Genomic DNA, 11,109 nt, shown 5'->3' on the forward strand with positions numbered 1-11,109 from the left:
GACGGCTCTCTAGACTGTCTTTTTTTATTTTATCGTAATCAACCGTGCCACAACAACATTGGACATTTTGTATCCAATTACACTTTCTTAAATTTATGTCCCGCCACCATGACTCTGCTGACCTGTGATCCAGCTAGCAGTTATGAGTTAATTTGTTATGTTATTTTATTTTATGTTTTTAATCCAGCTATCAGCTTCCTTGTCAAGAAAGCCCAGCAAAGGATGTGCTTCTTGAGGCAGCTGAAGAAATCCAACCTGCAAAACACAATGATGGTGCACTTCTACACCTCCATCATTGAGTCCATCCTTACCTCCTCCATCACCATCTGCTACACTGCTGCCACTGCCAAGGTCAAGGGAAGTCAGTGTTTCATTCACTCTGATGAAAAGGTGACTGGCTGCAACTTTCCGTCAAACACTCACCTCTGACGGGAGGCTGCGGTCCATCAAAACCTCACATCACAGAAACAGATTCTTTCCGTCTGCAACTGATCTCGTCAACAAGGCCAGTACCCCCCTCTGACACTGACTGTCTCCGTCCACCCACCCAGGCCTACAGGTTACATTAATGTTACATTAACGCTCGCTCTTTACCTTTTATTTAACGTCCTCTTCACAGCAAAAAATAAACATGCTCACAGCCTGGTACACAGTTTTGGTCTTTATAGCTAATTTGACTGTTTGTGACTACTTACATTTTAGACTTGGAAGTTCTGTCCACTAATTCTATGTCAGTGATTTAGTATAGGGTTAGGGTTAGGTTGATATCCTGATTCTTGTTTTATCATCCTCCATAAGTACCGAAGCTTCTGGAAAGTTTCCCCCACCATCAGACCTCATCTACTGAGTGATTTCACAGTCCACTTCTTCACCCCAAACATTTCTGTGCAGGTTGGTTAGTACTCTGTCTCTTCTGTAAAGAGAATCCCACACATACTTAGTTCCAGTTTTAAGGAGGTCTGGTTAGAGTGGTGTCTGTTACTTGTTTATTCGTAAACAAAAAGGGTTTGGACATGGCACAGACTGATAAGCTTTTTATCATTTCTATCTGTCAAGCAAGTTCCTGCCACTTACAGAAGGGGTTTCTATTCTTTGTATTCCATAATGGAAATCAAATTATACAATTAAACCACAGAATTGTTGGTCAAACAGAACACTACTTACTTACATTGTATTGAGTAAAGTATTTATAATGTAAGAAACTGATAAAATAATAATGAAAGCAAACCAAAATAGTCATATATATTTTAAAAATCAATTGCCAGAATCAGTGGTGTTTGTCGATTCTAGTGAAGCCATACTGCCATCTGCTGGAGGGGAAGGTCTGGTATCTAGACCTCCGAGGTACAGGTGCTGCCAAGGAGTAAAAACATGTGGATCAAAGATCCAGTTAAAAGGTTTGGTGAATATATTAATAAAGAATCACATCTTCATTTTGCTTCAGACTCTAAAAACACATTTCTTCTCATGATTTATTGTTGATAGATAAAGTGTATCTACTCAAAACTTTATCATTTAATCAAATCAATTCAAATTTTATTTGTATAGCCCAAAGTCACAAAGTACATTTGTCTCAGAGGGCTTTACAATCTGTACAGGGAGTGACACCCTCTGTCCTTAGACCCTCGGTTCCAGTGAGGAAAAACTTGCCCACAAAAAACCTTTAACAGGGAAAAAAGGTGGAAGAAACCTCAGGAAGAGCCACAGAGGAGGGATCCCTCTCCCAGGACGGACAGACGTGCAATGGATGTCACGTGTACAGAACAAATCAACACAAACATATTGTACAATTACAATGACTGACAAAATGACAATGAATCACAATGAATGATAAAATGACAATGAATAATCTCTTCCAAACATATCACAATGAAAATTAAACCACAATTAACCCAATGTGTATGAATAGAAATAAAAAGAGCAATGTGTCTAAAAGCAAAATGATTCCAACTTTATGGACAGTGTATTCAAATAAAATAATCAATTTAAAATTCATTTTAAGTTCATTCTTAATGTTGATTCTAATAATAAATAAGTATCAAATGTCCAATGTATTAAAAGAAGTAGATCTTAACGACCTTCATCTCTCTTCACAGATAATACCAACACCAAGGCACAAAAGTCTGGTAAGATGAGTGCTGATAGTGGCTGCTGAGCATAGAGACAGTCCTCTTTTTACTGAAGTGATGTGCTAGACTTAGATGACATGCTTATCTTACAATATGATTTGACATGCAATAAGAGAGGGTCTGATTTAATACAGCTAGATCAAAGCACAGAGCGCTGTGTGACGTGTTGACAGTGGCTCCACTTCTTACACTGTTTAAGAATAGAAAGACCGGTCATGGACAGCTCCTCTGTGTTGTTTGCCCTAAAAACAGCCATTACGCAATACCCAAAGCATCATGAACACCAGACGTATAATTAACACAACTGAGTTTAGAAGTAGTCTGCAGGTTGTATAAGGACTTTCTCTGATGGCCTGCAGATGCTGTTACACTCTTATTCCATCGCTGCAGCTCAGAGTAATATGAAGTGACTTTGTGAAGATAATAAAAATAGAAAGTATACCCACTCTTATCTTTAATCAGAAAATGAAATCTGCACTGTTGCAAGAACATTATAGATGCAATATTTCAGTCAGAAAGAACTCATCAGGGGTTATGTCACCCGTTTTCAGGGGTGGTGAGGAGGATCTATTTAACACCTCCTTGTGGACAAATGTGGAAAAAGACTATCAGTTTTCTACCTGAGCAGAGGGTCTTCAGGAGCCCAGAGACATGACTGGCTGACTTTACTAGGCTGTCTGAAGAGACCATTACGACTGTTCCAATCATCAGGCATATCCATGTAGTGCTTTGACTGGACACATGGAACAGATGAGTGCACGGGGAACTGAAATAGTCAGGCCCGCTAATGACAGAAACATGTACATGAGTCTGATTTTTTTGAGATATTTCTTATTTGCAAAACAGCACCTTAAGTCAATAATTCATAGGTTTTTAATTCAATAATTTAATTTAATCACACAGGTCAAAGGAGGAAGCTGTTCACAGACCTGGGAGCAGCTGGAGAAATCTGAATGATACCCGCTCAGTGCAACTGTATAACAAATATAAACCAGGCTGTTCAAGGGAACATTATTATTGTTACTGTTATTATTATTATTGTTGTTGTTGAATGTAAAATCAATAAACATAAATAAAGAAGAATAAAAGTAAATACATGTACTTCATTCATATAAGTGATAAAATAACATAATATAAATATAACAATAATGAAATAAATACATGCACATGAAATAATACATCCATGGTGTGTTCATGTGTAGAACTGTGCACATTTTAAACTCAGACTTACAGAAAACAGAAATGTGGATTTATTAAATACATATAACATTCAAAACAAACGGCAGAGGGCGGAAACACGTCATTACAGCGTCTGCAATCTAAAGAGGAGGCAGCAGCAGCAGAAGAAGAAGGAGCGCGGGAAGGAGGAGCTCCAGACGCTCCGCCCAGCGGGAGGAGCGTCACGCCGACGCCGCTCTTCGCTGCTCACCGCCCGGCTGTTGTTGTGAAGATGTCCACGATACAAACGCTGAGAGCTTTCGTGAACCAGCGGCTGGCCGCGGCCGTGGAGGAGATCTTCGGGCTGCTGGAGACAACCATCTCAAAGTACGAAGAAGAGATTGAACGTCAGCGCGGGCTGCTGAAGGACGCTGACGGCCACACACACACAGCAGGTCCGTCCGTCTGTCCTTCCTCTCCATGCACTGCAGCACTGACACACAGTGTGTGTGTGTGTGTGTGTGTGTGTGTGTGTGTGTGTGTGTGTGTGTGTGTGTGTGTGTGTGTGTGTGTGTGTGTTAGCCTGCTGCTGCCTTCACTGAAGCCACAGTACAGACGGAAGTTGACGGACCTTCATAATAAAAGATGTTCAAGTGAATGAAACAAACACGAAACCTGTTAAAGACAACAGCTGGAACTGATTTAAGAATAAAATATAAATATAATATTATATATATACATGATAAGATTAGGGCAAAAATATTGAGGCTGTATACATCCTGGTGAAAGTAATATGTCAAACTCCCCATGACAACGCATTTCTTCACTGAGACGTCACGACTGGAGAAAGTCCATTAACGAGAGATTTTTCAAACAGTGATATCTACTGCAGCATCAATAACAACACTGTAAAAACCAAAAATCAAAATGACATGTCAGGCTTATAACAACTGTACTTCACACTTTGAAAAGGCCTGAGGTTGACAAACCTGTTCCAGTAGACAATGATGAGCACTGGCATTGGCAATAGTTGCTCTGGCATCAGATGTGTGATCGTCTTACTGCACTGATTTGCCCCCCGTTGAAATACTTGTTATGGTTAATGACAATGATTCATACTTAGTCTTTGCACAGAATAATGTGGACACTGTGGTCACAACAGTACAGTCTGAGGAGTACTGAACCTCAATACTAAATGTGTCTGTAGCACATACATACAAAAAACAGGTCCTTAGTTTGATCAGAGTTATGCTATGACAACATTATAAACAACATGATATGATAGGTTTATTCTGATATAGGAACTCAAACACCCGGATTGCATGAAAAAAAAGTAAACAAAAATCTTTGGATTCAACATGACAAAATGTGAAAGAACTTACTTTCTGAATGCTATGGCTGAATGTTATTGTAATGTAAATTATGATTACTCTTCTGAAGTTACACTCTGGTCAGTATTTTGTGTCCTCAGACACGAAATAGCTCAAAAACTAAAATAACGATTTGTTCTGGTAAAGCAGGGCATTCATATTCCCAGTCCCAGTCAGTGTCAGTCATTGTGGAGCAGAGCTGCTCAGCTTCCAGCTACCTCGCCTGTGATCAGAGAATCATTTTCTTGGTTAACATTCCTCATAAATTTCAGAAAGCGTCCAAACCATGGACTGTGTGAGGTGAACGTTAGCATGTTATAACATGAGTCTGTTGACAGTGGGTGCTCTTCACTTTAGGATGTCTTGGAGGACATGAAGATGGCCTATCTTAATGAACCTATGTTCAAAAATATCTTATCAATATAAGTAGTTTATCTGTGTTTTTCCTCCAGATGTACAAAAACTGATAGTGAGAAAAGAGGACCAGCAAGAGTGGAGGAACAGTCTGTACCCAGAGGACATTAAAGAGGAACAGGAGGAACTGTGGAGCAATCAGCAGGGAGAGCAGCTTCAAGTACTGGAGGAGGATGATATCACCAAGTTTCCATTCACCGCTGTCTCTGTGAAGATTGAAGACGACAATGAAGATAAAACTCAGTCCTTCCAGCTTCATCAAAGACAAAGTGAGGAGAGCATAGAGGCAGAGCCTCCATCCAGCAGCTCAGCTCAGCACATGGAGACAGAGACCGACAGCACTCATCAGCTGCAGTCTTTGTACTGTTGTGAATCAGAGACTGAGGATAGTAATGACGAGTGGAAGGACACCAGAGAACAGGAGAAAAATGAGAATGCTCTAAATCATAGTAAATCCCACACCCGTGAGAGGCCGTTTAGTTGCACAGTTTGTGATAAGAAATTTGGTTGCAAAGGAAATTTGCACGCCCACATGAGAAGCCATACCGGGGAGAAGCCTTTCACCTGCACAGTGTGTAACAAAAGCTTCAGCGCAAAGGTCAATCTGAAGACTCATATGAGAAGTCATACCGGGGAGAAACCGTTCAGCTGCTCAGTGTGTAACAAAAGTTTTAGTCAGAAGAAGACGTTAGTCATACACTTGAGAAGTCATACAGGTGAAAGGCCGTTTAGCTGCTCATTCTGTGGGAAACGCTTTAGTGAGAAGGGAACTTTGAAGAGACACATCAGAGTGCATACAGGAGAGAAACCATACAGTTGCAGTGTTTGTGGACGGAATTTTAGTTTGCTGTCACATGTGAAAAGCCACAAGTGTGCTGGTATAAGCAGTAACAAGTGAAGCTACCTGCTGTGTGTTTTTAAACTGATACTTGGGTTAGGCACTGCACAGCGCTTTACAATACTATGAAATGAAAGACTTTACATGGTGAACAATCATTAACCGTAGAATTATACCATTCATTCACCAAATGAATCTGCTCGATGGTGCACAAACATTTGACTAGTTGTTCCATCGTGTGGATGGATGACATTCCATTGCAGTGTGGCAAAAGTTGAGTAAACAAATGGTTAGCTAATACATACCTTCACCGACATTTAAACTACAGGAGTTAGTACTTGGGAAGATGACTCATAGAGCTGAAGGGGCAGTTCCCCTTTGGATGAACCCATTTACAGTAGCAGTCAAAAGTCTTATTATTTTCTACATTGTAGATCAATGCTTAAGACACCAAAATTATGAAATAAGACAAATGGAATTATGTGAAAAACACGCCCAAAGAAAAGCCCAGACACTGACATAATGTGATAAAAGTTTGTAAGTCAAAAATAAAACTAAGCACATGAATAAATAATCAGAGCCTCCAGGAATTTGCGATGTTGCGATTTACAACTTCAACGCAACTTCAGCGAATCCCTGTGAATTCAGGGCGGTCTGGGTCGGCTTGGAAAGGCTCGGGGGCGAAGGTGGCTCGCGGCTCCGGCCGTGAGCTTTACAGCGCCTGCCCACTCAGACTTTGCCGCTTACCAGGGCCGTGGACTTGCTCGTGGAGTGCTCGCTGCACCCTTTCCGGGGGGGGGGCTCGCCCCCAGGGATGGGGCCCCCTCGCCCCCGGTGTGACTGTCGAATCGCAACTTAACGCAACTTTGACTTCCTCCGCAACAAAATCGCAACAAAAACGTAAAACGCACCGCAACTTTCACTGTGATTTTTTTGAAAACCTTATCATACAACATCAGGCATTTTAGGCTGCAACTATCTCAAAAAAAGGCCCGCGAAATCCTGGTGGGACTGAATAATACTTTAGTCCGTGTAACGGCAATTCCACGTTTCCATTTAAAACACAATAAATATGTTAGAAAATAGTTGCTGAAAACATGAGAAAAGACTTTTAACGATGTATTACTGTAATGTGGAGTTAGAGGTTCAAACAGTTTTTCACCAGTTTTCAGTCCAGGTCCTAAAAGGAGACCACATGATGTCACGTGATGATCATTAAGATAAAGTTACGATAACCCCACCCCTCAGCACAACAGTATAGAAGCCATCTGTGCAACAGCAGCTCGCAGCTATGACAGGGAATATATGTAGTCATATCTGAGTTCACGTGTGTCGGTAACGGTCACCTGCCAGGTGCACTGTGCTGCACCTGGCAGGTGACCCCCCCATTCATCGAAACACCACAACAGAGCAATAACCGCAAAGTGACGCCAGACAGCGTTTCACAGAGATACGTGACTTATGAACATTTAATATATATAATATATACACATATATGTATATATATGTATATGTTGTGTGTATATGCCATGTTTGTTAAGTGTGCCATGAAATTTGAATAAATCACCAACAGTGTCACCAGCAAATCACCCCCATACACCGTCACACCTCCTCCTCCATGCTTTATGGTGGGATACCATCATACCATCCATGCACCTTCTCTGTGTCTCACAATGACATTGAGGTTGGAACCTAAATATTTAAATTTGGATTAATCAGATTTAAAATAAAAAAAAAACGATTTCCACTGATGTCCAAGCAGCTCTCTTCTTCTTCTTCTCAGTCATAGTATCTTCTTCTCCTCTGTGAATGAAAGATTCCCCAGTCGTTCATTTGAAGCTGTAATTGTCTGTTTTGTACAAACAGGTTTGCTTTTGGCTGTTTTGTGAAGATTACATTTCTAAGTGTTATTGACTGGTTTGTTTCAATAGCTGAGCAATAGTTATAAACATCAGTGAAAGGATGTGTCAGGTTTAGTTTGTTACATCTCTACAGGTTGTGCAGCTCTCCAGTACACAGCTACAGATAAATAACAAATAAACTCAGAGCAGTCAAATCGTGTCTTTATCCAGTGTCCAGTTCATGGCTGCATGTTGTTTTTGGAATAAAAGAGCAATCCCAGTTCCTCATATGTGGATGGGAATTTCACCCCATACACACATAAAATATGATATGTAAGCCTATGTCTTGTTTGTCACACAGTTAAGCAGTAAGCAACTTTTGACATTTAGAAAATGGAAAGATTAAAATCAAAAATGTGAAATTGGTTAACTGATCAGGATAAGTTTAAGGTGCATCCATTATTTTGCAGAATAGGAGGACAACAGGAAGAATGCCACAGGACAGGTCGTGCATATTTTCACATACGAGGAATCAAATGAGTGAAATTGGCTCCAGTTCTGCCTGAAAAAAACTTGACTGTAACTCACAATATTACCATTGATATCAATCTATTATTGTTGTTTTCACTGTGGCCACAATTGCTTTTTCTTTTGGCCATAAAATTTGGTCAGATATATAAACATATAGATAAGATGAACAAACAACGAGAAGGTTATTAGAGAACAGAAGGTGCGCAATAAGTGGGACATGTTACAAGTTGTGTTGAAGCAGATTGTCTTTATTTTGTCGGTTGTTTCCTGTCGGGTTTTCTCCTTCCTCTCCAGCCTTGTGGATAATTACAGGTCAAGATTGTATTAGAGTCAGCGCCGGTCCTGGCCACATTTGCGCCCTGGGCGAACCCCCCTCCACCCCACCCCGAGGCGAACATTTTCTCGTGCGCCCTAACGGCCGCCCGTGCGCCCCGGGATGCGCCGTGCGCCCCCATCGGTCTGTCCGACACCCCCCTCTGCCTTGTCAACACCCCGCTCCCGGGGCGCCCGCCCGAGCGGTATCGAAAATTACCGAGGTTTTTTGCTTTTTCGGGCGTTCGTGCGCCCCCCACGGAGAATGCGCCCTGGGCGGCCCCCCACATTGCCCATAGCTAGGACCGGCCCTGATTAGAGTGTCCACATTTTGCCCATAGCTAGGACCGGCCCTGATTAGAGTGTCCACATTGTGCATACACACATGAAATTAAGTCACAGTGAGTTTTTGACATAGAGCTTGCCACTCCGTGCAGGTTTCATAGTGTTTCCTATGCAGTTAACGTTTCTGAACATTTATTGTGAAAGATCTGGGCCGGAAGTCGGCCTGTTGCTACTGCTGGCGGAACACGGAAGTTTCCATGTGCGTTAGTTGTTCTTCTGTGAACGTCGATAAAGAAAGAGCCGCTGAGTCCGAAACTGCCTGAAACAGTTTGAAACAGCCTGAAACAGTCTGAAACATGTCGAGGGCGGCCGTGCTGAGGGTGGCGGTGACGGACTGTCTGTCGGCGGCTGCTGAACACATCTGTGCGCTGCTGGAGAGAACCGTGGCGGAGTACGAACAACAGCTGTGTGGTCTGAAGCGGGACAACGAGCGGCAGCGCAGACTGCTGGACGCGGTTCTGAAGCCCGAGGTCCGCTTACACAGAACAGGTCGGCCCCGTGCTTCTTATACCTCATACCTTAAAACAAGTCAAGTGTCAGCTGTGTTAATGTGTGGTGATAATATGTTGTTTGGAATAATGCAGCATATTCATTGAATAACAGGATAAAGTGTTATAGAGTAGTTAGTAACTCAACAAGTGAAACGGAAGTGTGACTGGCCAGGTGTGTGTGTGCAGGGCCGGTCCTAGCTATGGGCAATGTGGGCGGCCGCCCAGGGCGCATTCTCCGTGGGGGGCGCACGAACGCCCGAAAAAGCAGGCGCCCAGGGCGCTAATGTGGCCAGGACCGGCGCTGTGTGTGTGTGTGCGTGTGTGTGTGTGTGGACGGTCTGTCAGCAGCACCCAGCTCTGAGATGAAACATGAAAGCTTTTTATTTATTTTACATCAACACAAAGTTTAATATCATCCCTTTAGGAAAGGTTAGGAAATGCCATGATACAGAGGAACATATATTTACAATAGGTACAATGAACATTTGCTAAGAAACAAAATAAAACACTAAGGCATTGTTATATTGCAGTTATATTAGTTATTGGTTAATGAGTTTGGTATTTGTTGGAGCCACATCTAGAGCTCACAGTGATGTGTAGCTCGGTCTCAGCTCCATGTGGCATCATTACATCATTGTACAGCAGCAGCAGCAGCAGGTGGCCTCTGGAGTTCTTTGCATTTTAATTTTAAGACTCAGGAGCTGTTGTGAGCACCAACAAGCAGCAGAGGGCGCCAGTCAGCCAGGTAAAGTCCATGAAGTCACCTGTGGAATCCTGTCAGTTGTTCTGGTTGAATAGTCTGTCTGTCTGTATGGTCAAATGATCTTACTGTTAAGGAAAGGAGCTTCAGTGCTTCCTTTATTATCTCCTTTAGCATAGGATACACTGGACCATCCTTTACAAAAGGAAATAATCCACATCCACAAATCCTTGCAGCAGCAACAAAAAATCACCACACCAATTGATCATTCACAAAAGAAAATCAATGTAGACTGCAGCAGAGAGAGAGAGAGAGAGAGAGAGCGCATATGGACAGATGTGATGACATCCAGCGTCCTGCAGATTATTAATGACTATCAATCATCCATCTTTCCCCATAACTTGCTAATATGTTTCTATATGAGTGGGCAGGAGGGCGAGCGACCATTCTCACTGTGACAGTTCATTTGACTTCTGTGACCGGTGGACAACATTCATTTATTATTTGAACTCTGACGTTGATAATGAAGTCACGTTTTTCACCAGGTTGTCCATGTTTATATTTCCTGCATGAAGCAACACGATAAGAGTTCACAGGAAGAAGTATCTCAGATGAGCGTTTTGTAGTCCATCATCTGGTCACGTCAATGACATTCACCATCACATCATGACGTAGTCTAGTGTCAGAGCAGTCTGACTGTCTGAACAGTTCAGTCATCTTCTCCTAAAGGCTTCTTCTTCTCCTAAAAGTATAGTCAATGAGAGCACTCACACAGGGCGTGCCACGGAGCGTCTCAGCAGCGTCTCAGCAGCGACTCTCTGCACTGCAGCGCTATCATTCCGTAGCATTTCTATTTTTCACGCGAGCCGTTGCTAAACCGCGTAAATCTCAACAGAGCAGATTGCACCAGACAGGAAATCTGACACAGAATCAACGTAATACACTCCCGCCCCCTTTTAAAATAAAACACAATACACATG

The 11,109-nt window shown here is 42.3% G+C and overlaps 1 protein-coding gene across 1 annotated transcript in view; it reads left to right on the forward strand.

The window, feature by feature from the left end:
- Window positions 1-3,453: 3,453 nt before the first annotated feature.
- The window catches only part of LOC104935162 (zinc finger protein 502), a 15,543-nt gene continuing 7,887 nt past the window's right edge, over window positions 3,454-11,109 (forward strand). The window contains exons 1-3 of the mRNA XM_027273001.1: window positions 3,454-3,742; window positions 5,110-5,966; window positions 9,232-9,427. Coding sequence (XP_027128802.1) covers window positions 3,580-3,742; window positions 5,110-5,966; window positions 9,232-9,427 — 1,216 coding nt within the window. The 5' untranslated portion in view covers window positions 3,454-3,579. The remainder of the gene's footprint in view (window positions 3,743-5,109; window positions 5,967-9,231; window positions 9,428-11,109) is intronic.

The sequence above is a fragment of the Larimichthys crocea genome, chromosome XXI, assembly GCF_000972845.2.
Source record: "Larimichthys crocea isolate SSNF chromosome XXI, L_crocea_2.0, whole genome shotgun sequence".
NCBI lineage: Eukaryota > Metazoa > Chordata > Actinopteri > Sciaenidae > Larimichthys > Larimichthys crocea.